Raw genomic sequence first — 27,560 nt, 5'->3', positions numbered from 1 at the left:
TGGGGAGGTGATGTGAAGCAAGTTTCTGAGCTCCAAGGGATAGCGATGCTGGGCTGAGGGATATCCAGTGTCCAGCGTTAGCAGAGAGACACAGTCATGTATCGGGGGCTGTCATGTCTGGTCCTCTGCGCCCTGCTCGGAATGGTTGGAGGGAGCCGGAAGATGCCAAAGCTGGCGGACAGGAAGCTTTGTGCGGATGAGGAGTGCAGTCGTAAGTACTTCAGAGCTGACGAGGTTTATAATACTCATAATAATTAATGACTATGCAGGATTTGTACAAAATCATCAGATCCATGCGTTATTCATCCTACCCACGAGAGTACCAGGTGAGGCAGCCGTCTTGGGCGCACTACATAGGTTACAATGTGTGAGATGAGCAATACATGGAGGTAAGACATAAACAGATAAATGAAAACTGTCTAATACGATACGCACTGCATGTATAGTTCTAAAATGTTGTTCATCCTGCCCATGAAAGTACCAGCTGAGGCAGCCATTGTGTGCACACTGCATACTGTAGGTTACAGTTGGCAGGATGTGCACTTAGTAGAAATTTACCATAGATTTTGGATTACAGGAAAGGGACCATGCCATGGTGGTATGGATAGATATGGAAAGCAGTCAGTGTATTGCAGGAAGAAGTACAGAGTAACAACAGAATAACAGGTGACGTCACACACACACACACACTCACTTGTCAGTCGGAGCACTATGAGATTGTCTTGCCAGAGGCGCAACTAGGGTGTCCATAGTAAATTTCAAAAAATATGTTGCTCCTTGAAAGCTGTTCTTTAAAATTCTGTCTATACTGTACATCTATTGATGCATATTGGACACACACAAGGGAAGTGCAAGAGCAAGGTAAAACCTGTAATATGGCTGGGATAAATACCACTACCATTGAGATTACAATGTTAGTTCATTTAAAAAAAAATGTTCGATACCATCAGTGAGTTTTTTTATGGGGTCCCCAAGCCTTTGTCATTCGGGTGCCCCATGTTTTTTTTTTATCTTTTTGCAACCCGTATGTATCCCCTGTGCTTGAGTCTTACCTATATGGTGGTTTCACTGACTGGTCGACCTCTGAAGAAGCTGAGCCTCGCTAGGCAGACAGTGTCTTGAACCAGTATTCAGTATGCAGATAGGAGATCATGTGGTACAGAAGTTACCTGTTTGCATAGGAATAATATGTTATCTACACACAACAGAGATTCAACCAGATAATACACAGTTATAGACGTTTTGCGGCAGGACAAAATGTGAACTTAACATTCTGGGGAGACACCATCCGACTACATCCCTCCAGCACCCTGCCCCCTGCGTCTCTCCCATGCCTACCATTCCCCCTGCATCTCTCCCGCACGGATGGGGGAAATGGCATGGGAGAGACGCAGGGGGGAGGGCACTGGATGCCCTTGCATCTCTTCAGCTCCCTCCCATGTCTCACCAGCATCAACACCCTGCGTAACTCCAACACCCCCTGTGTCTCTTCAGCAACATCTTCCAGTGTCTCACCAGTGTCATCCACCCCTGCATCTCTCCAGTGCCCCCCAGCTCCATCCCCCCTGCGTCTCTTCAGCATCATATTTTTATGTCTCACAAGCACCATCCCCCGTGTCACCCCCCCTTGCATCTCTTACTGTCTCAGCACTATCTTACTGTGTCTCACCATCACCATCTTCACTGTGTCTCTCGAACACAAACCCTCCTTGCAACTCTTCAGAACCAACGCCCCCTACTTCTCTTCAGCGCCATCCCCCATGTGACTCCAAAACCAACTCCCTTTGTGTATCTTCAGCACCAACCCCCCTGCGACTCTTCAGCATCATTCCCCCCTGCGTTTCACCAGCATCATCTTTCTACATCTCTCTAGTTCAACCCACCTGTGTCCCTCAGCAGCTGATCCACCTGAGACCCTCCACAGCTGGCCCCAACTGTGTTCTTTCAGCAGCTCACCCCACCTGTCAGGGGCGTTTCTAGAGAGGAGGGGGCCCGTGTGCAGTCTCCGACACGGGCCCCCTCCTCTCTGTCCGGCGGCCGGCAGCCCACTCAGCTGTGTGCGGTCAGCACTGGAGTTATAGACTCTGGGCACTAGAGTGTGCCCAGAGTCTATAGAGAATGTGCAGGTCAGTGGGAAAAAAGTCGTTTTTACAGCGCCGGACCCCCGCGCCGACGTGGGACTCCTGAGAGGTAAGTAATACTAAGGGTGCAGAGTGTGCAGTGCGGGGCCACCTCGTGTGCCCCTCACACCCTACACCGTCACACCCTGACCTCAAACTGTTCCTCCAGCAGCTCATCCCTCCAGCAGCTCACCCCACCTGTGTTCCTTTACAGTTCAGGCCACATGTGTCCCTCCAGCAATTCACCTTAATGAAATAACTTGTATTCGGGGACCGGTCACGGCCTGGAGTCCTGCCTTGTCCAGTATCACCTGCCAGTTTCTGGAGCTCTTGTGTAGAGGCTGCAGTCACATGACAAAAATGCCGTCGATGTCCGCATGGGCCCTCCTTGCAGCTCCTCTCCATCTGTGCATCGTGGGAAGGAGACAGATGTCCGCTAGTGATGATGTCACTGGATCTCTTCCCCACCAGCCGCCACCACAGGAACAGGAGGTGGGGCTGGGCCAAGTCTGTCTCTGTAACGCCGCTTGCCCGCCACATCTATTAATATGTGAAGCGCCTCCTACAGCATTGCATCTGCAGCAGCAGTGCAGCGACAGCAGGAAGAGAGACTGAAGTTGTGCTGCCTCCAAATACACCTGACGGAACACAATTCTGCTCCTTTCCGGCCCACTTTAACTCCTGCCCCATCCCATGCCCAGGGCAGGCAGTTTGCTAACAAAATCCCAAAGGTCAGAGAGCAGAAGGAAAATAAAATCAGGCACACAAAACAGACACACAAAGGAAGATTAGGGAGTGTACAGGAGGTTGTCCAGTGTCCCCCATGGCCTCAGAGAAAAAGATTGATCAGGTAAGAACTAAAATCTTGTTGTATCTTACAGCCATTGGGGATGTCCACAAAGGGAGGAAAAGCTCCTGAGCTGTGGACAGAATCCTTCGCCCAAAACCAGTGTCCCTGGAGGCAAAGGTATCAAAGCGATAAAATCTGATGAGTTTGAGTGTTGAGGATTAGGTGGCAGCCCTGCAAAGCTGCTCTGCTGAAGCACCACGCTAAACCGCTAAGGACGTCCACACTGACCAGGTCGAGTGAGCCCTCACCAAGTCCAGAACCAGAAGGCCAGCAGAAGAGTAAATCTGACAAATGACCTCCCTGATTCAACACACGATTGTTTGTTTGGAGGCAGGCCAATCCCGTTGACAACAGAATAAAGCACAAAAAGTCTGTGCGATTAATTTCCTGAGACCTGTCTACATAAATGCAAAGAACCTGCACAACGTCCAAAGAACGTAAGGACACCTGAGGATCTTTTTAATCTTCCACAGGAAAAGTTTAGATCACAATCTTGAGTAGTCTGCAGGACAAGCTGGTCCAGGTGAAATATCAGGAATGGAGATCTGCAAGACAATGCACATAATTCAGAGACCCGACAATGTGGCCTGAAGGAAAACAGTCTTCCACATTAGCCATTTAAGGTCCACAGAGTCCAAATGAACAAAGGGGGGGTACTTGAAGAGCCCTGAGCACCAAGACCAAATCTCAGGGCTATACTGGTGGAAAAAAGGGGGGTTGGATGTGAAGCACCCCCTGCAGAAAAGTCTCAACAAGCGGGAGGACCACTATATGTCTCTGACAACAGACAGAGAGGGAGAAAACCTAAACCTTCAGAGAGGACAGACAGAGGCCCAAATTCAACCCTGACTGAAGGAAAGATAGAATATTGGAGAGACAAAACACTTCTGGATTGTGTTTCTGAAGAGCACACCAAGCAATGTAAGCCTTCTGCACTCTGTGGTACGCTAAGTCCGAAACCAGTTTCCAGGTGCAGAGCATATTCTGGACAATAGCATCTGAGAACCCTTGGGCCTTCAAGAGAGCTATCTCAACAGTCACCCAGTCAAATGCAGTCAAGAAAGAGTCTGGTGTAGGAATGGCCCCTGCGAAAGAAGAGCTGTCGGAAGGGCAGGCACAAAGGGGGAGCCACCAACATGCTCTTAACGTCGGCGTACCACACCCTGAGCTGCCAATCTAAAGCAACCAGGATGGCTGTTCCGCCTTCCTGCTTTAGCTTGTGGATGACCTGAAGCAGAAGATACATCGTGAGAATAAGATACAGGACAGGGAAGGTCAAAGCAATGACAATGCATCCACCTGAAAAGCCCCTGGAACCTGCGTCCTAGAGTTGTAACAAGCCAGCTTATAGTTCAGACAGGATGACATCAGCTCTATGGATGGACTATCCTAGCGGTCACTAGTTGTTGAAAAACCTCCTGGTGAAAAAATAATTTTCCACGGTGAATATTCTGACTGTTTAGGTAGTTGGCCTTCCAGTTGTTGACACCTGGATTGTAGACTGTCGACAGAACTAGTAGAAACCTTTCCACCCACTGAAGAATCCTGCACACTTTGCGCCTGTCTTGGTGTCGTTTTGTGCTGTCCTGATGATTGATGTAGCCGACGGCTGTGGCATTATCCAAGCGAACCTTGACTAGACAACCTTGGAGAAGGTATCTTTCCTGATGCAAAGCCTGGCAAAACGCCCAGAGTTTCAAGATGTTGACAGGGAGCCTGGATTCCTGTGTTGTTCAGCGGCCTAGGAATGTTGCTAGAGTGACTGCACCCCAATCCCTGAGACTGGTGTGAGCAAAGTCCTTTCCTGAATGAGGAACAAATGACCCTTGTCCAAGTAAGAGGTGTGAAGCCACCATAAGAGGGAGAGACAAGTCTCTGGGGATAACATGAGAAACTTGACTTGATTTGATCATGAACCCCGTTCCACCTGGCCAAAAGTTTCAACTAGAAAGCTCAGGAATGGAACTACAGAAACTCTACCATATCCAATGTGGAGACCATTTTCCTGAGGACCCTCATACAAGATCTGGAGGGAAACAATCTTGTACCAAGGGAGAAAACCCTCTGAACTGAATGTTCAATAGGGCCCCCAAGTGTACCAGTTGCTGTCTAAGTACGAAAAATTTGAATCGTCAGATTCAGGTGTTCCTGCAGGATATCTGGTGGCTGGGCTGTAAGCAGATAAGGCATTATCCAGATCCCTTGAAGCTGCAGGGTGGGTGCCATCACCAACATTAGTTTGGTGAAAACTGAACAAGCTGTTGACAACCCAAATGGCAAAGCCTGAAATTGAAAGTGATCCAAGAGTACGGCGAAGCATATGTCCCTCCCAAATCTGAATGTGTAAATAAGCATCCTTCAGATATAGGGACAGAAGAAAATCTGAGCGACTCCATCTTTAATTTGGAAACACTGAAATTAATATTTAATGATTTTAGGCTCAGGATGGGATGGGAGGAGCCATCTGCTTTCCAACAAGGAAGAGGTTGGAGTAAAAACCAGTTCCTTTTTGAGGAGAGACCCAACACAACTTCGTGAGGCAAACCTGTGGTGAAAAAAAGGCTGGGAGGGAATTTCCTGGAGGTCAGAGCGTGCCCCCTTTTTTTACAATACCTTGTACCCAAGAGTCTGATGTCATCCTCCACCACTCCCCACAAAAGAACAGAAGACGGCTTCCCACCATAGAAGTCCCCAGTTTGGATTTCAGCCTATCATGCAAACTGTTTTTCTGCGAGCTTGGGAGCAGCCTTGTGATTGACCCAGTACTGTCCTAGCCTTGGCTTTTCCACCACAGGAGGAAGAACCTTGTCCTTGAGAGGAGAGCTAGAAATGGGGCCAAATAGGAGAACAGAAGAACCGAAGCGGGTGAGGCTTGGGTCTAGGCGCCGTGGATGGTAAGAAATTAGACTTCGAGGCTAGTTTTAAAGCGATAAACTTGTCCAGTTCATGCCCAAAAAGTACCTCACCAATGAAGGAGAGAGATTCAAGGACAGTTTTGAATTCAGTGTCAAATGTGCGGAGCAAGTGAGTCCTCCTAGCTGCCACCACCAATCCCGAAAGAAAGCTAGAATTTAAAGCCACCTTACTTAGATAAGTGGATGCTTACCGAATATTATCCACAGTGGACAATAGTTCAGAGTGTAAAGTTCCAGAATAGAGGCCACCATACAGGAAATCCGCCCACTTCTCCAAGGCTTTGGAAACCCATGCCGATGCAAGGACAGAGCGCATGGATGCACTGGCCACTGAGAAAATAGCTTTAAGGAAAACCTCCATTTCATTGTCTGTGGCATCATTGAGAGAGGCCACATTGGGAAAAGTAAGGGTGGTAGCCTTAGCCAACCTAGCAATGGGGTCATCCACCAGGGTGGGGTCTCCTATTCATCCAGATCAGAGAGGGAATGAATAGAAAATAAGAATACGCTTAGAATCCTGAAAACACTTAGGGCCGTATTCAATTAGAAGTGAAAAGCCGAGATCCGTGAAAAAGTTTAGCCGATTGCAACTTTTCGCCTGTCGGAAACGTATCTTCATATTCAATTCCATCCGCTTTTCGTGTACGCGGAAAGTCAATGCAATGTAATAGGTGAAAAAGATTTGTCTCTGAATAGCAGGAGAAAAGAAGTGCAACATTTTTATTTTGGGGTGCTAAAGGTGGGGAAACCACTCAGGACCCTGGGGCCTGCCCCCCAAAGGACAACTCTGTCAAAAAAATTATTTGAAAAGAACACCCCAAAAAAGTAGTTTGAATTTGGGGGTAAAAAAGCACAAAGTGGAGGGACAACTTCGTAAACTAGCGAAATAAGGTTCTGGGGGTGCTCTAAGAAGGGGTCAAGTGTTTTTGGGATTGCAGGTGCTTTTATTAAAACTACACTTTAGAAAAAAGATGCTTGCACCCATTTTCAGATACCCCAAATTTGACTGGACTACTTATTTTCAACAAAAAATACTGCTTTATGCCATTCTTCACCACTTGTGCAAAGACGCTAATTAATGGCAATTGTACCAACTAAGTACCCCAAACAGTTTTATTAGGACTAATCGGGCACTACTACATTGATCCCCAATGTTTCTGCATCTTTTTGGGGGTTCAGGCTGATTTTCTAGATTCTGACACCACTTTTCGCCTGTTCTGACTTCACGTATCGCTGTGTTCAGCGAGTAGGTCTTCCAATTGTGCAAAGGAAGGTAAAGTTAAAATCTCCTTCTTCTTACATTTAAATAAAGATGGATCCTGAGGAGTGTCCTTGAAATCCTAGATGAGCAGCATGAATTCAGCTGCAGGTATCAAAGCCTCCTCATTTACTGTACTCTTGAAGGGAAGACATCTCTAATCCGAGTCCTGCTGAAAATGATCCTCCGCTGGTGAGAAGACTTCAGAGTCTGATTTGTCCCTTGACTCAAGTGGACCAGGCAGGGGACTTTGAGGAGAACATTTAAGAGGGCGTTGAGAGGCCGCAGGTCCCAGCATCTGTTTTGAGGACTGGGAAACTTGAACTAGGCTCTGAACTGAGGCCCTGATTCAGACCCGGTTGCTAAGAAGCGTTCGCTCATAGCTGGCAGATTTTCGCATTCTGCATAAGCATCGAAGTGCGCGTGCGCGAACCAGTGTGAGAGATTGGGAAGCGGCCGCTCGCCGAGCATAGAGAGCCCAGCAGAGTGAGTGACAGGAGAGGCTGTTTGTTGGTGGTAACAGGGGCAGACCACTAGAAACGGGGGAGCGGATGTGCGAACGTAGGCGTGCCTGAACATCTTAATGCCGTATCAGAGGCGTGCATAATTAAGAGGCAGCGTCATAGTACACGTCACCTGGTTGTATTTAACACTGAAGTGCTCGCAGTGCTTGCGGTAGGGTATAGTCAACCTCAAGCGCTGCGTTCGCTTCCGATGGTACCCGATGTATCGATGGTTGCTTACACTTCCTGGAGATGATGTGCGCAAGTGGGTGTCTTAAGACAGGCTGGTGGGCGTCTACATACATAAACCGATTGCACGCCAGGATATAGTGGACGTGGTTATGCCTTGCCGTACGATCGCCTGCCATGCTGTCACTTAGACAAATTTGCATACGCTGAGTGCGAGCATCCGCATCTAGCGAGCGGGTCTGAATCGAGCCCTGAGTGAGACAAGCCCTGTACCCAGGGAGGCTCAACAGCAGGTAAAAGCTGTGAATGGAAAGGTCCCACAGCATTGGGATCTGAAGGGGATGTGCTGGATAGAGTTAATTGCTTGGCCAGTTCCAATATTGCCTGTGAACGGGTGGAGACCCATGCTATCTCCGGCATAGTTACAGCTGCCTGGGGTCTCGATTCCTGCGCCAAAGCGGAGCAGTAATCACAGAGACCAAACTTGTCCTGAGCACCAATAATTTTATTTTGTCAGTTTTTGCATAAAAGGGACTTTTGGTCAGGAGTACCCTTATCGGGGACAGCATTGGAGGAGTTTCCCTTAGCCGACATGGTACTCTTAACTTGAATATGAAAAGACAAAACACAGAGAACTCTGAAGTGGCAAGTGAGGAAGGCAGTGCAGAGTGTAATGTAAAGCCCTTAGTGCTAATATGGAACCTATGAGACAAGTCTTGCCCTGTTACTACTACAGTATAGCATGCAAAATCAGAACATGACAGCATTATTACATATACAGTAGGTGTAGATTAACACTTTTATTCCCATCCACAGATCCCATCTCTATTGCAGTGGCACTGTCTGACTACACCCCCTCAGACTGCCGCTTCATCCCCATCAGACGCGGGCAAACAATGTACATTTACTCCAAGTTAAAGGGCCGTGGGCGACTCTTCTGGTTGGGCAGTGTAAGTATTGTAGCACCACTACATCATATATGTGTGTGTATGCATATATTTATATACACACACAGAAGTCTGTATGTACATATATATGTGTGTGCGTACATATATGCAGAAGTATATATATATATACATACAGTGCATCCGGAAAGTATTCACAGCGCTTCACTTTTTCCACATTTTGTTATGTTACAGCCTTATTCCTAAATGGAATAAATACATTTTTGTCCTCAAAATTCTACACACAATACCCCATAATGACAACGTGTGAAAAGATTTTACAGAATTTTTCAAATTTAATTAAAAACAAAAGCTAAGAAATCATATGTACATAAGTATTCACAGCTTAAAATTGAGCTCTGGTGCATCCTGTTTCCACTGATCATCCTTGAGATGTTCCTACAGCTTAATTGGAGTCCACCTGTGGTAAATTCAGTTGATTGGACATGATATTGAAAGGCATACATCTGTCTATATAAGGTCCCACACTTGACAGTGCATGTCAGAGCACAAACCAAGCATGAAGTCCAAGGAATTGTCTGTAGACCTCCGAGACAGGATTGTCTCGAGGCACAAATCTGGGGAAGGGTACAGAAAAATATCTGCTGCTTTGAAGGTCCCAATGAGCACAGTGGCCTCCATCATCCGTAAATGAAAGAAGTTCAAAACCACCAGGACTCTTCCTAGAGTTGGCTGGCCGTCTAAACTGAGCGATCAGGGGAGAAGGGCCCTAGTCAGGGAGGTGACCAAACCAAGAACCCAATGGTCACTCTGTCAGAGCTACAGCATTCCTCTGTGGAGAGAGAAGAACCTTCCAGAAGACAACCATCTCTGCAGCAATCCATCAATCAGGCCTGTATGGTAGAGTGGCCAGACGGAAGCCACTCCTTAGTAAAAACACATGGTAGCCCATCTGGAGCTTGCCAAAATGCACCTAAAGGACTCTCAGACCATGAGAAATAAAATTCTCTGGTCTGATGAGACAAGGATTGAACTCTTTGGTGTTAATGCCATGCGTTATATTTGGAGGAAACCAGACACTGCTCATCACCAGGCCGATACCATCCTTATAGTGAAGCATGGTGTGGCAGCATTATGCTGTGGGGATGTTTTTCAGCGGCAGGAACTGGGAGACTATTCAGGATACCAGGAAAGATTAATGCAGCAATGTACAGAGACATCCTGGATGGAGACATCCTCCAGAGCGCTCTTGACCTCAGACTGGGGCGACGGTTCATCTTTCAGCAGGACAACGACACTAAGCACACAGCCAAGATATCAAAGGAGTGGCTTCAGGACAACTCTGTGAATGTCCTTGAGTGGCTCAGCCAGAGCCCAGTTTTTTTTTTGTTTTTTTTAATTAAATTTGCAAAAATCTCAAAAAAACTTTTTACACGTTGTCATTATGGGGTATTGTGTGTAGAATTTTGAGGACAAAAATTAATTTATTCCATTTTGGAATAAGGCTGTAACATAACAAAATGTGGAAAAAGCGAAGCGCTGTGAATACTTTTTGGATGCACTATATATATATATATATATATATATATATATATACAGTGCTCTTTTTCTGGAAAAGTAGATTCAGGAACTGGGGGTGGAGCTACAGAAAATCAATTTTATATATATGTATATATATATATATATATATATTATATATCATACTTGCCTATTCTCCCGATTCAGCCTGGTGCCTCCCAAAAATCGCGTGGTGCTCCTGGCCCCCAAAAAAGTAGACTAGTCTCCCGGCCCCCCCCATTTCCTGCCAAACCTCCACACTGTGAGGAGGGATATGGTGCGAAATGCGTCATCATGACCCCACCCCATGCCTCACAATGCTGGCTACGCTTCCTCCCAGTATTAGTCAATGAGGAGAGCCGGAATCAGAGCCGGCTGCGTGGGCAGATATGTGCCTGCTCAGCGCAGCACACTGCTGGAGGACGCAACCACGGCTGGCCTGGCACCATAGGTGCAGGGGGAGGGCCGAGCCCCATAACAGCTGCATCCCCTTCACCTACGGTAGTCACGACAGTATATATATATATATTAAATATATATGTCTATTATATAACCAATATGGTCCACACTCTCGTCAAAATATAGCATTCGCTAGGGTGACAAAAAATGAATAAGGTGTGCACTCACCAGTCTTCATATGAATAGCTTTTAATGCATCATAGCAGCACAGTAACGATACAGCATCAGCATCGACGTTTCGCTCCCACTCATGGACCTTGTCTTGATAAAGCTCCATGAGTGGGACCGAAACGTCAATGCAGATGCTGTAACTTTTACTGTGCTGCTATGATGCATTAAAAGCTATTTTTATGAGTACTGGTGAGTGCACACCTTATAAAAAAAATAATGATATATATATTAACTATTCAGTGTCACTCTTTATAGGTGCAAGGAGATGAATATGGGGAGTATACAGCTAAGCTGGGTTATTTTCCGAGCGCCATTGTACAAGAAGAACACTATCTGATGCCAGGAAAAGTGGAGGTCAAAACAGATGTAAGTTACTTTTTTGTGTTGTTGTTGTTATTAGAGGACAATAGGACTATGCTACAGGGGTGAAGTTCATAATAGTCACTGATCAAATTACACACTAGGCCAGAACTCCCACAATATGCCAGCATTGTCCCAAACCTTGGACATAATATAGTGAGTCAGTGCACAAATGGTGTATATAAGCAGACAGAACATCTATCTATCTAGTCTCTCACTCTCTGGGGGGTTTCTACATCTATCTATCTATCTATCTATCTATCTATCTATCTATCTATCTATCTATCTATCTATCTATCTATCTATCTATCTATCTGTCTGTCTGTCTGTCTGTCTGTCTGTCTGTCTGTCTGTCTTTTTTTTTTTTTAAATTACATCTTCACAATGATGTGGTCTCTCTGAGGAGCAGCTCCGCTCCCTGACTGGCTGTCTGGTGGGCGGCTGCAAAGCGCGAGTCATGTGACTGATAGGTCTATTTACTAAGCCTTAAATGGAGATAAAGTGAACAGAGATAAGGTACCAGCCAATCAGCTCCTAACTGTCATGTCACAGGCTGTGTTTGAAAAATGACAGGAGCTAACTGGCTGGTAACTTATCTCCGTTCATTTTATCTCCATCCAAGGCTTAGTAAATAGACCCCATAATGACGTCATGTCGCGCCCGCCCACACTGTGAGCATGAATGGGGGCGGGCGCGACATGTGGGGGTTTAGGGGTCGCCGCCGGCCATGGCACCGACCCGCAGTGTGTGCGGTCAGCGCTACACATTTACACAGGACCGGCGCTAGGCTTCCCTGCGCCGGTCCTGTGCTGCACAGCCGAACCCCTTCCCTCCCCCTGAGCCCTTGCCCAATAGCGCCAGGTGGAGGGTGTGGGAGGTGGGCTCAGGCTGTGTTAACACACAACGCCGCCAGCCCGGCAGCAATGTGTGCGCTTACCGGCAGCCAATGAGAGTCAGACAGACTCTCATTGACTGCTGCAGCTCCCACTGCAAGAGCCGGGCTGGAGCTCACTCATGAGCTCCACCTTCCGACTCATGCAGTGGGTAATGGGAGAGACATCATGACGTCTCTCCCATAATGCTGAGCGCGCCAGCCCAGGAGAACTGACGTGCGGCGGAGGGAGCAGTGCCCGGAGCCGGAGCGTGGATTCAGGTAAGTGTATTTTTTTTTTTTTGTTAACTTGTCTGCCTTATTGGGGACACAACAGGGGAGGGGGTGGCTACTACTGGCGGCACCATTACTGGGGATGACCTCTACTGGGGGTGGGGCACTACTGGTGTCTACTACTGGGGGGAGGGGGCAGGGCAGTTTCTAGGGTCTGAGGCTCCCAGTGCGAGCAGTCAAAATGTCCCCCCCCCCCCCTCGAAGCAGTAATATTGTGGAGTGGGCGTGGTGTCATCGTGAGGGGGTGTGGTATCACAGTAAGGGAGCGTGATCTAGAAAGCCCACAGAATGACAGCCACCGTGACTACTGAGTACAGGGGTGTCTAACCTGTCAGAGGCAAAGCGCTGAAAAATATATGTAGCTAAACAAAAGATAGACAGCATGCGTGCGCCGGAGGCGTGCGCTCAAAAAATGGGGTGTGGCCTAGCTGTCACAAGCCCACGCCGCATTTCTGTGTGCATGCCTGTGGTGTGACATTTGCAGAAGTATAACCTTGCATCACACCCGGTTTTAGTCGCGTTGGGAGCGAGCCCAGCCAGATCCACATAAAATACACTGCAACAAACCACTTCCACATAAAATATATTGGAAAAGCCAGAGGCACATAAACTACGTTTTAAAACCACATTCACCTCAAATACATTATTAAATCCAGAACCACATAAAACACATTGAAAAAACATGATTCAATTAATACACACTTCATTCCAGCCCCCTCCCTTGCCATTCCATCCCGACAGGTCTTAGGCTTCCCCCCCACTGGCTCTCAGGCAAAAGTGCCCATTATGCAGTGCCCCCCTGTAGTTGTCCCCATATGCAGTGTCCCCTGTAGTTGTCCCCATATGCAGTGTCCCCTGTATTTATGCCCCTTATGCAGTGCCCACAGTGGTAGTGTAACTTATGCAGAGCCCCCATTAGTAGTGCCCCTTGTAGTCATGTCCCCTGTAGTCATTCCCCCATCAGTAATGCCCCCAATAGTAATGGTCCCTGTTGTAGTGCCCCAGTAGTAGTGTCCCCAGTTGTATTGCCCCCAATAGTAATGCCCCCTGTAGTAGTGTCCCCTTTATAAATTCCCCAGTATTAATGCCCCTGTATTAGTGCCCCCAATAGTAATGCTCCCTTTGTAGTAGTGCCCCAAGTAGAAAAGCCCCAAGTAGTAGTGCCCCCAGTAGAAGTGCCCCTGGCCCCTGAGTAATGCACCCAGTAGTGGTGCCTCCTAAGCAATAACCCCAGTAGAAGTGCCCCCCGAGTAATGTCCCCAGTAGTAGTGCCCGGGTGCCCCCAGTAGTGGTGTCTCCCCCAGTAGAAGTGCCCCCAGAGTAATGTCCCTAGTAGCTGTGTCCAGGTGCACCCAGTAGTGGTGGCTCCCCCAGCAGAAGTGCCCCCAGTAGTAGTGCCTCCCCCCAAGTATTGTCCAGGCTGCCTGCACACACACAAAAAAAAAAAACAGTAACACTTACCTTCAGCCCCGCTCTGGCCCCCGCTCTGGCCCCCGCTCCGCTCGGCTGCTCCTCTCTCTGCACTATGGGAAAGACGTCATGACGTCCTCCCATAGTGCACATTGTGGGAGCCGCAAGCCGCAAGCAGGAGCCTCCGTCTCCGGCTGCTCTGCTCTGCCGGGCGCCCGCTGGTAACTGAATCTCAGCGGGCGCCCGGCAGTTAACATGCTGTTTCTACAGTAGGGGTAGGAGGCAGCGCGCCCCGTGCGATTGCACGGGTCGCCGGCCCTGGGAGGGGAGGGAGGCTACTACTGGGGGCACTTCATCGGGAGGGGGAACCTCTGCTGGGGACTACTACTGGGGTGGGGGAAACTTCTACTGGGGGCACTATATAAGGGGCTTACTACTAGGGGCACTGCACTGGGGGGACCACTAGTGGGGGCAATAATAGGAAGGACCACTACAGGGGCACTGTATAAGGGGCACTGGATAGGGGGGATCACTACTGCGGGTCTGCATAAGGGGGACCACTACTGGGGGCTCTGCATTGTGGGGACTGCTACTGGGCACTATATAAGGGGACTGCATAAGGGGGAACACTACTGGGGGCTCTTCATAGGGGGGACCACTACAGGGGGCACTGGATAGGGGGGGGGGACCACTACTGGGGGCACTAAATAGGGAGAACCACTACAGGGAGCACTGGATAGGGGGATCACTACTGGAGGCACTGCATGGGGGGGGACTACTGCTGGGGGCACTGCATGGGGGGGGACTACTGCTGGGGGTACCACTATATAAGAGGCTTACTGCTAGGGGCACTGCACTGGGGGGCACTAAATAGGGAGGACCACTATAGGGGGCACTGGTTAGGGGGGATCACTACTGGGGGCACTGCATGGGGGGACTACTGCTGGGGGCACTGCATGGGGTGGGGGACTACTACTGGGGGCACCACTATATAAGGGGCGTACTGCTAGGGGCACTGCACTGGGGGGAAAACTACTGGGGGCACTAGATAGGGGGGATCACTACTGGGGGCCTGCACAAGGGGGACCACTACTGGAGGCACTGCATTGTGGGGACTGCTACTGGGGGCACTATATAAGGGGCACTGCATAAGGGGGACCACTACATGGGGCACTTCATAGGGGGACCACTACATGGGGCACTGCATTCTGGGGGACCACTACTGGGGGCACTCAATAAGGGGAACTAGTGGAGGGGGCTGTATAAGGGGGACCACTACTGGGGGTACTGTATAAATGGCACTACTATGGGCCGGCATAAGAGGAACCACAACTGGGGACATTGCATACTGGGGGTACTGTATAAGGGGCACTACTGGGGTTAAGGTGCATATGGATAGGAATGTTCTGAGTGACAATAAAGGGGGGTCTCTCATGCTGACACTCCCCATGTTTAAGTGACCACGCCCATTTTTCGTTGCACGCACCTTCGGCGCACGCACAGGGGGGGGGGGGGGGCTCCATTTTCAAATTTGCCCTGGGCTCCAAACACCCTAGTTACGCCACTGGATGGGGGAAGCACTATGTGGGATGGGGAGGAAAGCATTATGTGGGATAGGAAAATAAGTATGTGGGATGGAGGCAGGGGAAATCACTATGTGAGATAGGGAAATCACTATGTGAGATAGGGAAATCACTATGTGAGATAGGGAAATCACTATGTGGAATGGAGGAAGCACTATGTGAGATAGGGAAATCACTATGTGAGATAGGGAAATCACTATGTGAGATAGGGAAATCACTATGTGGGATGGAGGAAGCACTATGTGAGATAGGGAAATCACTATGTGAGATAGGGAAATCACTATGTGAGATTGGGAAATCACTATGTGAGATAGGGAAATCACTATGTGGGATGGAGGAAGCACTATGTGAGATAGGGAAATCACTATGTGGGATGGAGGAAGCACTATGTGAGATAGGGAAATCACTATGTGAGATAGGGAAATCACTATGTGAGATAGGGAAATCACTATGTGGGATGGAGGAAGCACTATGTGAGATAGGGAAATCACTATGTGAGATAGGGAAATCACTATGTGGGATGGAGGAAGCACTATGTGAGATAGGGAAATCACTATGTGAGATAGGGAAATCACTATGTGAGATAGGGAAATCACTATGTGAGATAGGGAAATCACTATGTGGGATAGAGGAAGCACTATGTGGGATGGGGGCAGGGAAAAGCACTATGGCCCATATTCAATTAGAAGCGAAAAGCTGAGATCCGTGAAAACTTTTTGCCTGTCGGAAACTTATCTCCGTATTCAATTCCATCTACTTTTCGCGTACGCAGAAAGTCAATGCAATGTAATAGGCGTAAAAGATTCGCCTCTATAGCAGGAGAAAAGAAGTGCAACATTTTTATTTTGGGGTGCAAAGGTGGGGAAACCACTCAGGACCCTTAGAACAGCCCCCAAAGGATAGCTGCGTAAAAAAATCCCTAAAAAAAAAGTGATGAACACCCCAAAAAAGTACTTTGAATTTGGGGGTAAAAAAGCACAAAGTGGGGGGACAAGTTCGCAAACTGGTGAAATAAGGTTCTGGGGGTGCTCTAAGAAGGGGCCAAGTGTTTTTAGGATTGCAGGTGCTTTTATGAGGGAGGAATTTCACTTTTATTAAAACTATACATTAGAGACAGTAAAAGATGCTATCACCCATTTTCAGGTACCTCAAATTTGCCAGGACTACTTATTTTCTCCCAAAAAATACTACTTTATGCCATCCTTCACCACTTGTGCAAAGATGCTAATTAGACACAATTGTATGAACTTAAGTACCCCAAACAGTTTTATTAGGGCTAATCGGGCACTACTACATTGATCCCCAATGTTTCTGCATCTTTTTGGGGGGTTCAGGCTGATATCCCCGATTCTGACACCACTTTTCGCCTGTTCTGACTTCGCGTGTCGCCGTTTTCGCGTCTTTTGGAATTGAATAGAGGGTACCAACCGATAAGTTTCCGCGGCTAAAATACACAATGTAGGCTAAAAGTTCGGAATGTAAAACGTTATCGCGGGTGCGAAACGAATTGATTACCGCCCTATGTGGGATGTGGGGGATGGGGAAGCACTATGTGGGATGTGGGGGATGGGGAAGCACTATGTAGGATTGGGGAAAGCACTATGCTGGATGGGGAACACAGTGTGGGTGGGCTAAGGGAAGGGGAGAGCAGTGTGGGATAAGGGAAGAGAGCACAGTGTGGGTGGGATAAGGAAAGTGGAGAGTAGTGTGGGATAAGGGAAGAGAGCACAGTGTGGGAAGGGGAGCACAGTGTGTGTGGGATAAGGAAAGAGAGCACAGTGTGGGTGGGATAAGGAAAGGGGAGAGCAGTGTGGGTGGAATAAGGAAAGGGGAGAGTAGTGTGGGTGGAATAAGGAAAGGAGAGAGTAGTGTGGGTGGGATAAGGAAAGGGGAGAGTAGTGTGGGTGGGATAAGGAAAGGGGAGAGTAGTGTGGGTGGGATAAGGAAAGGGGAGAGTAGTGTGGGTGGGATAAGGAAAGGGGAGAGCAGTGTGGGTGGGATAAGGAAAGGGGAGAGTAGTGTGGGTGGGATAAGGAAAGGGGAGAGCAGTGTTGGTAGGTTAAGGAAAGGGGAGAGTAGTGTGGGTGGGATAAGGGAAGAGAGCACAGTGTGGGAAGGGGAGTGCAGTGTGGGTGGGATAAGGGAAGGGGAGCATAGTGTGGGAAGGGGAGCACAGTGTGTGTGGGATAAGGAAAGAGAGCACAGTGTGGGTGGGATAAGGAAAGGGGATAGTAGTGTGGGTGGGATAAGGAAAGGGGAGAGCAGTGTGGGTGGGATAAGGAAAGGGGAGAGCTGTGTGGGATAAGGGAAGAGAGCACAGTGTGGGTGGGATAAGGAAAGTGGAGAGTAGTGTGGGATAAGGGAAGAGAGCACAGTGTGGGTGGGATAAGGAAAGGGGATAGTAGTGTGGGTGGGATAAGGAAAGGGGAGAGCAGTGTGGGTGGGATAAGGAAAGGGGAGAGCTGTGTGGGATAAGGGAAGAGAGCACAGTGTGGGTGGGATAAGAAAGGGGAGAGTAGTGTGGGTGGGATAAGGAAAGGGGAGAGTAGTGTGGGTGGGATAAGGGAAGAGGGTACAGTGTGGGAAGAGGAGTGCAGTGTGGGTGGGATAAGGGAAGGGGAGCACAGTGTGTATGGGATAAGGAAAGAGAGCACAGTGTGTGTGGGATAAGGAAAGGGGAGCACAGTGTGTGTGGGCTAAGGGAAGAGAGCACAGTGTGGGTGGGATAAGGGAAGGGGAGCGCAGTGTGGGTGGGATAAGGGAAGGGGAGCACAGTGTGGGTGGGATAAGGATAGGGGAGCACAGTGTGGGTGGGATAAGGAAAGGGGAGAGCAGTGTGTGGGATAAGGAAAGAGCATAGTGTGGGTGGGATAAGGAAAGGGGAGAGTAGTGTGGGTGGGGTAAGGAAAGGGGAGAGTAGTGTGGGTGGGATAAGGGAAGAGAGCACAGTGTGTGAAGGGGAGCACAGTGTGTGTGGGATAAGGAAAGAGAGCACAGTGTGGGTGGGATAAGGGAAGGGGAGCGCAGTGTGGGTGGGATAAGGGAAGGGGAGCACAGTGTGGGTGGGATAAGGATAGGGGAGCACAGTGTGGGTGGGATAAGGAAAGGGGAGAGCAGTGTGGGTGGGATAAGGAAAGGGGAGAGTAGTGTGTGGGATAAGGAAAGAGCACAGTGTGGGTGGGATAAGGAAAGGGGAGAGTAGTGTGTGGGATAAGGAAAGAGCACAGTGTGGGTGGGATAAGGAAAGGGGAGAGTAGTGTGGGTGGGGTAAGGAAAGGGGAGAGTAGTGTGGGTGGGATAAGGGAAGAGAGCACAGTGTGTGAAGGGGAGCACAGTGTGTGTGGGATAAGGAAAGAGAGCACAGTGTGGGTGGGATAAGGGAAGGGGAGCGCAGTGTGCGTGGGATAAGGGAAGGGGAGCACAGTGTGGGTGGGATAAGGATAGGGGAGCACAGTGTGGGTGGGATAAGGAAAGGGGAGAGTAGTGTGTGGGATAAGGAAAGAGCACAGTGTGGGTGGGATAAGGAAAGGGGAGAGTAGTGTGGGATAAGGAAACAGAGCACAGTGTGGGTGGGATAAGGGAAGAGAGCACAGTGTGTGAAGGGGAGCACAGTGTGTGTGGGATAAGGAAAGAGAGCACAGTATGGGTGGGATAAGGAAAGGGGAGAGCAGTGTGGGTGGGAAAAGGAAATGGGAGAGTAGTGTGGGATAAGGGAAGAGAGCACAGTGTGGGTGGGATAAGGAAAGGGGAGAGTAGTGCGGGATAAGGAAAGAGAGCACGGTAGGATAAGGAAAGGGGAGAGTAGTGTGGGTGGGATAAGGAAAGGGGAGAGTAGTGTGTGGGATAAGGAAAGAGCACAGTGTGGGTGGGATAAGGAAAGGGGAGAGTAGTGTGGGTGGGGTAAGGAAAGGGGAGAGTAGTGTGGGTGGGATAAGGGAAGAGAGCACAGTGTGTGAAGGGGAGCACAGTGTGTGTGGGATAAGGAAAGAGAGCACAGTGTGGGTGGGATAAGGGAAGGGGAGCGCAGTGTGGGTGGGATAAGGGAAGGGGAGCACAGTGTGGGTGGGATAAGGATAGGGGAGCACAGTGTGGGTGGGATAAGGAAAGGGGAGAGCAGTGTGGGTGGGATAAGGAAAGGGGAGAGTAGTGTGTGGGATAAGGAAAGAGCACAGTGTGGGTGGGATAAGGAAAGGGGAGAGTAGTGTGGGTGGGGTAAGGAAAGGGGAGAGTAGTGTGGGTGGGATAAGGGAAGAGAGCACAGTGTGTGAAGGGGAGCACAGTGTGTGTGGGATAAGGAAAGAGAGCACAGTGTGGGTGGGATAAGGGAAGGGGAGCGCAGTGTGGGTGGGATAAGGGAAGGGGAGCACAGTGTGGGTGGGATAAGGATAGGGGAGCACAGTGTGGGTGGGATAAGGAAAGGGGAGAGCAGTGTGGGTGGGATAAGGAAAGGGGAGAGTAGTGTGTGGGATAAGGAAAGAGCACAGTGTGGGTGGGATAAGGAAAGGGGAGAGTAGTGTGGGATAAGGAAACAGAGCACAGTGTGGGTGGGATAAGGGAAGAGAGCACAGTGTGTGAAGGGGAGCACAGTGTGTGTGGGATAAGGAAAGAGAGCACAGTATGGGTGGGATAAGGAAAGGGGAGAGCAGTGTGGGTGGGAAAAGGAAATGGGAGAGTAGTGTGGGATAAGGGAAGAGAGCACAGTGTGGGTGGGATAAGGAAAGGGGAGAGTAGTGCGGGATAAGGAAAGAGAGCACGGTAGGATAAGGAAAGGGGAGAGTAGTGTGGGTGGGATAAGGCAAGGGGAGAGCAGTGTGGGTGGGATAAGGAAAAGGGAGAGTAGTGTGGGATAAGGGAAGAGAGCACAGTGTGGGAAGGGGAGCACAGTGTGGGTGGGATAAGGAAAGGGGAGTGCAGTGTGGGTGAGATAAGGAAAGGGGAGCACAGTGTGTGTGGGATAAGGAAAGGGGAGCACAGTGTGTGTGGGATAAGGGAAGGGGAGCACAGTGTGGGTGGGATAAGGAAAGGGGAGAGCTGTGTGGGATAAGGGAAGAAAGCACAGTGTGGGTGGGATAAGAAAGGGGAGAGTAGTGTGGGTGGGATAAGGAAAGGGGAGAGTAGTGTGGGTGGGATAAGGGAAGAGGGTACAGTGTGGGAAGAGGAGTGCAGTGTGGGTGGGATAAGGGAAGGGGAGCACAGTGTGTATGGGATAAGGAAAGAGCACAGTGTGTGTGGGATAAGGAAAGGGGAGCACAGTGTGTGTGGGATAAGGGAAGAGAGCACAGTGTGGGTGGGATAAGGGAAGGGGAGCGCAGTGTGGGTGGGATAAGGGAAGGGGAGCACAGTGTGGGTGGGATAAGGATAGGGGAGCACAGTGTGGGTGGGATAAGGAAAGGGGAGAGCAGTGTGTGGGATAAGGAAAGAGCACAGTGTGGGTGGGATAAGGAAAGGGGAGAGTAGTGTGGGTGGGGTAAGGAAAGGGGAGAGTAGTGTGGGTGGGATAAGGGAAGAGAGCACAGTGTGTGAAGGGGAGCACAGTGTGTGTGGGATAAGGAAAGAGAGCACAGTGTGGGTGGGATAAGGGAAGGGGAGCGCAGTGTGGGTGGGATAAGGGAAGGGGAGCACAGTGTGGGTGGGATAAGGATAGGGGAGCACAGTGTGGGTGGGATAAGGAAAGGGGAGAGCAGTGTGGGTGGGATAAGGAAAGGGGAGAGTAGTGTGTGGGATAAGGAAAGAGCACAGTGTGGGTGGGATAAGGAAAGGGGAGAGTAGTGTGTGGGATAAGGAAAGAGCACAGTGTGGGTGGGATAAGGAAAGGGGAGAGTAGTGTGGGTGGGGTAAGGAAAGGGGAGAGTAGTGTGGGTGGGATAAGGGAAGAGAGCACAGTGTGTGAAGGGGAGCACAGTGTGTGTGGGATAAGGAAAGAGAGCACAGTGTGGGTGGGATAAGGGAAGGGGAGCGCAGTGTGCGTGGGATAAGGGAAGGGGAGCACAGTGTGGGTGGGATAAGGATAGGGGAGCACAGTGTGGGTGGGATAAGGAAAGGGGAGAGTAGTGTGTGGGATAAGGAAAGAGCACAGTGTGGGTGGGATAAGGAAAGGGGAGAGTAGTGTGGGATAAGGAAACAGAGCACAGTGTGGGTGGGATAAGGGAAGAGAGCACAGTGTGTGAAGGGGAGCACAGTGTGTGTGGGATAAGGAAAGAGAGCACAGTATGGGTGGGATAAGGAAAGGGGAGAGCAGTGTGGGTGGGAAAAGGAAATGGGAGAGTAGTGTGGGATAAGGGAAGAGAGCACAGTGTGGGTGGGATAAGGAAAGGGGAGAGTAGTGCGGGATAAGGAAAGAGAGCACGGTAGGATAAGGAAAGGGGAGAGTAGTGTGGGTGGGATAAGGAAAGGGGAGAGTAGTGTGTGGGATAAGGAAAGAGCACAGTGTGGGTGGGATAAGGAAAGGGGAGAGTAGTGTGGGTGGGGTAAGGAAAGGGGAGAGTAGTGTGGGTGGGATAAGGGAAGAGAGCACAGTGTGTGAAGGGGAGCACAGTGTGTGTGGGATAAGGAAAGAGAGCACAGTGTGGGTGGGATAAGGGAAGGGGAGCGCAGTGTGGGTGGGATAAGGGAAGGGGAGCACAGTGTGGGTGGGATAAGGATAGGGGAGCACAGTGTGGGTGGGATAAGGAAAGGGGAGAGCAGTGTGGGTGGGATAAGGAAAGGGGAGAGTAGTGTGTGGGATAAGGAAAGAGCACAGTGTGGGTGGGATAAGGAAAGGGGAGAGTAGTGTGGGTGGGGTAAGGAAAGGGGAGAGTAGTGTGGGTGGGATAAGGGAAGAGAGCACAGTGTGTGAAGGGGAGCACAGTGTGTGTGGGATAAGGAAAGAGAGCACAGTGTGGGTGGGATAAGGGAAGGGGAGCGCAGTGTGGGTGGGATAAGGGAAGGGGAGCACAGTGTGGGTGGGATAAGGATAGGGGAGCACAGTGTGGGTGGGATAAGGAAAGGGGAGAGCAGTGTGGGTGGGATAAGGAAAGGGGAGAGTAGTGTGTGGGATAAGGAAAGAGCACAGTGTGGGTGGGATAAGGAAAGGGGAGAGTAGTGTGGGATAAGGAAACAGAGCACAGTGTGGGTGGGATAAGGGAAGAGAGCACAGTGTGTGAAGGGGAGCACAGTGTGTGTGGGATAAGGAAAGAGAGCACAGTATGGGTGGGATAAGGAAAGGGGAGAGCAGTGTGGGTGGGAAAAGGAAATGGGAGAGTAGTGTGGGATAAGGGAAGAGAGCACAGTGTGGGTGGGATAAGGAAAGGGGAGAGTAGTGCGGGATAAGGAAAGAGAGCACGGTAGGATAAGGAAAGGGGAGAGTAGTGTGGGTGGGATAAGGCAAGGGGAGAGCAGTGTGGGTGGGATAAGGAAAAGGGAGAGTAGTGTGGGATAAGGGAAGAGAGCACAGTGTGGGAAGGGGAGCACAGTGTGGGTGGGATAAGGAAAGGGGAGTGCAGTGTGGGTGAGATAAGGAAAGGGGAGCACAGTGTGTGTGGGATAAGGAAAGGGGAGCACAGTGTGTGTGGGATAAGGGAAGGGGAGCACAGTGTGGGTGGGATAAGGAAAGGGGAGAGCTGTGTGGGATAAGGGAAGAAAGCACAGTGTGGGTGGGATAAGAAAGGGGAGAGTAGTGTGGGTGGGATAAGGAAAGGGGAGAGTAGTGTGGGTGGGATAAGGGAAGAGGGTACAGTGTGGGAAGAGGAGTGCAGTGTGGGTGGGATAAGGGAAGGGGAGCACAGTGTGTATGGGATAAGGAAAGAGCACAGTGTGTGTGGGATAAGGAAAGGGGAGCACAGTGTGTGTGGGATAAGGGAAGAGAGCACAGTGTGGGTGGGATAAGGGAAGGGGAGCGCAGTGTGGGTGGGATAAGGGAAGGGGAGCACAGTGTGGGTGGGATAAGGATAGGGGAGCACAGTGTGGGTGGGATAAGGAAAGGGGAGAGCAGTGTGTGGGATAAGGAAAGAGCACAGTGTGGGTGGGATAAGGAAAGGGGAGAGTAGTGTGGGTGGGGTAAGGAAAGGGGAGAGTAGTGTGGGTGGGATAAGGGAAGAGAGCACAGTGTGTGAAGGGGAGCACAGTGTGTGTGGGATAAGGAAAGAGAGCACAGTGTGGGTGGGATAAGGGAAGGGGAGCGCAGTGTGGGTGGGATAAGGGAAGGGGAGCACAGTGTGGGTGGGATAAGGATAGGGGAGCACAGTGTGGGTGGGATAAGGAAAGGGGAGAGCAGTGTGGGTGGGATAAGGAAAGGGGAGAGTAGTGTGTGGGATAAGGAAAGAGCACAGTGTGGGTGGGATAAGGAAAGGGGAGAGTAGTGTGTGGGATAAGGAAAGAGCACAGTGTGGGTGGGATAAGGAAAGGGGAGAGTAGTGTGGGTGGGGTAAGGAAAGGGGAGAGTAGTGTGGGTGGGATAAGGGAAGAGAGCACAGTGTGTGAAGGGGAGCACAGTGTGTGTGGGATAAGGAAAGAGAGCACAGTGTGGGTGGGATAAGGGAAGGGGAGCGCAGTGTGGGTGGGATAAGGGAAGGGGAGCACAGTGTGGGTGGGATAAGGATAGGGGAGCACAGTGTGGGTGGGATAAGGAAAGGGGAGAGTAGTGTGTGGGATAAGGAAAGAGCACAGTGTGGGTGGGATAAGGAAAGGGGAGAGTAGTGTGGGATAAGGAAACAGAGCACAGTGTGGGTGGGATAAGGGAAGAGAGCACAGTGTGTGAAGGGGAGCACAGTGTGTGTGGGATAAGGAAAGAGAGCACAGTATGGGTGGGATAAGGAAAGGGGAGAGCAGTGTGGGTGGGAAAAGGAAATGGGAGAGTAGTGTGGGATAAGGGAAGAGAGCACAGTGTGGGTGGGATAAGGAAAGGGGAGAGTAGTGCGGGATAAGGAAAGAGAGCACGGTAGGATAAGGAAAGGGGAGAGTAGTGTGGGTGGGATAAGGAAAGGGGAGAGTAGTGTGTGGGATAAGGAAAGAGCACAGTGTGGGTGGGATAAGGAAAGGGGAGAGTAGTGTGGGTGGGGTAAGGAAAGGGGAGAGTAGTGTGGGTGGGATAAGGGAAGAGAGCACAGTGTGTGAAGGGGAGCACAGTGTGTGTGGGATAAGGAAAGAGAGCACAGTGTGGGTGGGATAAGGGAAGGGGAGCGCAGTGTGGGTGGGATAAGGGAAGGGGAGCACAGTGTGGGTGGGATAAGGATAGGGGAGCACAGTGTGGGTGGGATAAGGAAAGGGGAGAGCAGTGTGGGTGGGATAAGGAAAGGGGAGAGTAGTGTGTGGGATAAGGAAAGAGCACAGTGTGGGTGGGATAAGGAAAGGGGAGAGTAGTGTGGGTGGGGTAAGGAAAGGGGAGAGTAGTGTGGGTGGGATAAGGGAAGAGAGCACAGTGTGTGAAGGGGAGCACAGTGTGTGTGGGATAAGGAAAGAGAGCACAGTGTGGGTGGGATAAGGGAAGGGGAGCGCAGTGTGGGTGGGATAAGGGAAGGGGAGCACAGTGTGGGTGGGATAAGGATAGGGGAGCACAGTGTGGGTGGGATAAGGAAAGGGGAGAGCAGTGTGGGTGGGATAAGGAAAGGGGAGAGTAGTGTGTGGGATAAGGAAAGAGCACAGTGTGGGTGGGATAAGGAAAGGGGAGAGTAGTGTGGGATAAGGAAACAGAGCACAGTGTGGGTGGGATAAGGGAAGAGAGCACAGTGTGTGAAGGGGAGCACAGTGTGTGTGGGATAAGGAAAGAGAGCACAGTATGGGTGGGATAAGGAAAGGGGAGAGCAGTGTGGGTGGGAAAAGGAAATGGGAGAGTAGTGTGGGATAAGGGAAGAGAGCACAGTGTGGGTGGGATAAGGAAAGGGGAGAGTAGTGCGGGATAAGGAAAGAGAGCACGGTAGGATAAGGAAAGGGGAGAGTAGTGTGGGTGGGATAAGGCAAGGGGAGAGCAGTGTGGGTGGGATAAGGAAAAGGGAGAGTAGTGTGGGATAAGGGAAGAGAGCACAGTGTGGGAAGGGGAGCACAGTGTGGGTGGGATAAGGAAAGGGGAGTGCAGTGTGGGTGAGATAAGGAAAGGGGAGCACAGTGTGTGTGGGATAAGGAAAGGGGAGCACAGTGTGTGTGGGATAAGGGAAGGGGAGCACAGTGTGGGTGGGATAAGGAAAGGGGAGCGCAGTGTGGGTGGGATAAGGAAAGGGGAGCGCAGTGTGGGTGGGATAAGGAAAGGGGAGCGCAGTGTGGGTGGGATAAGGAAAGGGGAGCGCAGTGTGGGTGGGATAAGGAAAGGGGAGCACAGTGTGGGTGGGATAAGGAAAGGGGAGCACAGTGTGGGTGGGATAAGGAAAGGGGAGAACAGTGTGGGTGGGATAAGGGAAGGGGAGCGCAGTGTGGGTGGGATAAGGGAAGGGGATCGCAGTGTGGGTGGGATAAGAGAAGGGGAGCACAGTGTGGGTGGGATAAGGAAAGGGGAGCGCAGTGTGGGTGGGATAAGGAAAGGGGAGCGCAGTGTGGGTGGGATAAGGAAAGGGGAGCGCAGTGTGGGTGGGATAAGGAAAGGGGAGCGCAGTGTGGGTGGGATAAGGAAAGAGGAGCACAGTGTGGGTGAGATAAGGGAAGTGGAGCACAGTGTGGGTGGGATGGGGAGCGCAGTGTGGGTGGGATAAGGGAAGGGGAACCCAGTGTGGGTGGGATAAGTGAAGGGGAGCACAGTGTGGGTGGGATAAGTGAAGGGGAGCACAGTGTGGGTGGGATGGGGAGCACAGTGTTACTGGGACAATGTGATTGTTTGTTTTATGCAAATCTTATAATTTATATTTTCTTTTTTTTTCTGTGGTCGACATTGTGTTTTATTTTTCTCTGTATCAATGTATTTTTATTTTCTTAGTGGGTCCTATGTGTTTGTTTTTCTTTCACGTGAAGCCTATGGGGCCTATTTATCAACGAGTTTTCTCACTCACAACGAGTGATATAACTTGTTGCATATGATAATTGTGCTCCAGCCAATTATCCGGCTCCTAACTGTCATCCGTTTGTAAAATGACATCATGCGCCACATGTTTTATCACTCGTTGTGAGGCTTCTTGACACCAAAATAGGAAATTAGATACATAAAGTAATATTGTTTCTATTCTTCAAAAATCCTGACCTCTAGTAAAGGGCGTGGTTTTCCTTTTACCGATATGGGTGAATATGAAAATAAATATTTGAGATAAAGAACATTACATATTAGGGATTGAGCCTCTAAACAGTTTTTCAGAGGCAGAAGATATATATATATATATATATAATATATATATATATATATATATATATACAGTATGTATAAACATAATTGTGTTTCCATTTATCTATACCCATGAGATGACTCTGTTGCTTGTATTCTTTATTTTCAGCAATGGGATTTTATGTGTAATTGACTCCCCTCTCTGTTCTGTGCTCCATACACCACGGAGCTCACCAGTCCTCTACCTATTGCAGACTGCGACGGGACAGAAAACCAGATCTTCCATGAATATAAACTACTTTCTGTTCATTATACTTTGTACGTATTACATGAAAATAAAATGCCATGTTGCCAATAGTGAAATGATTTCATCAAATTGAGTCACGGATGCTAACTTATAACAGACATTAAATTAATCAGTAAATATTTGTTCCAGCCCCAGATGTGGGTGAGCAAAACTGATCTGACCTTGGTTTCTTTATTATATAATAATACCACAGAAGAGAAAGGATTCAGGAGTATTCATTATCTATCGTGATAAATGTGGGGAGGATTACACCGGCCTGCTCTCTATGGGGGTCATTCAGACCCACTCGCAAGCGGCAGTACGCTCGCAAGTGGGTCGATGTTCCCCACTGCGCATGCGCACGACGGAGGGAGCTCCATCGTGCACATGCGCGAGACCCGGACTACGACAGCAAAGCTGTCACTCGGGGTCTTGCACCAAAGGGGGCGTGCTGTCGATGTTGATTGACAGCACACCCCCTTTGGTGGGCGTGCCGGGGGCGTGCCTGCCAGACGGAGGCGTTCCCATAGAGCCACAATAACTCCAGGGCTTGTGGCTGGGAGACCCTACCGCAGGGTCTCCGTCGCAAGTCCGATGGTCGCAATGGTCAAGAC

General features: G+C 49.9%; 1 protein-coding gene across 1 annotated transcript; it reads left to right on the top strand.

The window, feature by feature from the left end:
* Nucleotides 1-27,079, top strand: MIA (MIA SH3 domain containing). The gene is made up of 4 exons (XM_088450097.1): nt 1-211; nt 8,652-8,785; nt 11,183-11,293; nt 26,830-27,079. Exons 1-4 carry the CDS (start codon nt 97-99, stop codon nt 26,851-26,853), a joined length of 384 nt encoding a protein of 127 aa, XP_088306223.1. The 5' UTR covers nt 1-96; the 3' UTR covers nt 26,854-27,079.
* Nucleotides 27,080-27,560: the final 481 nt, after the last annotated feature.

Source organism: Taudactylus pleione, unplaced genomic scaffold, assembly GCF_031769625.1.
Source record: "Taudactylus pleione unplaced genomic scaffold, aTauple2 ptg000507l, whole genome shotgun sequence".
In the NCBI taxonomy this organism is placed as follows: domain Eukaryota; kingdom Metazoa; phylum Chordata; class Amphibia; order Anura; family Myobatrachidae; genus Taudactylus; species Taudactylus pleione.
This window is presented reverse-complemented; position numbering and strand designations above follow the sequence as displayed.

Bases quoted from the DNA above. Each gene is read 5' to 3' on its own strand.
- MIA (XM_088450097.1), top strand. From the start codon at position 97: ATGTATCGGGGGCTGTCATGTCTGGTCCTCTGCGCCCTGCTCGGAATG. The intron at 212-8,651 runs GTAAGTACTTCA...TCCCATCCACAG, and splicing joins TGCGGATGAGGAGTGCAGTC to ATCCCATCTCTATTGCAGTG. The intron at 11,294-26,829 runs GTAAGTTACTTT...CTTTATTTTCAG, and splicing joins AAGTGGAGGTCAAAACAGAT to CAATGGGATTTTATGTGTAA.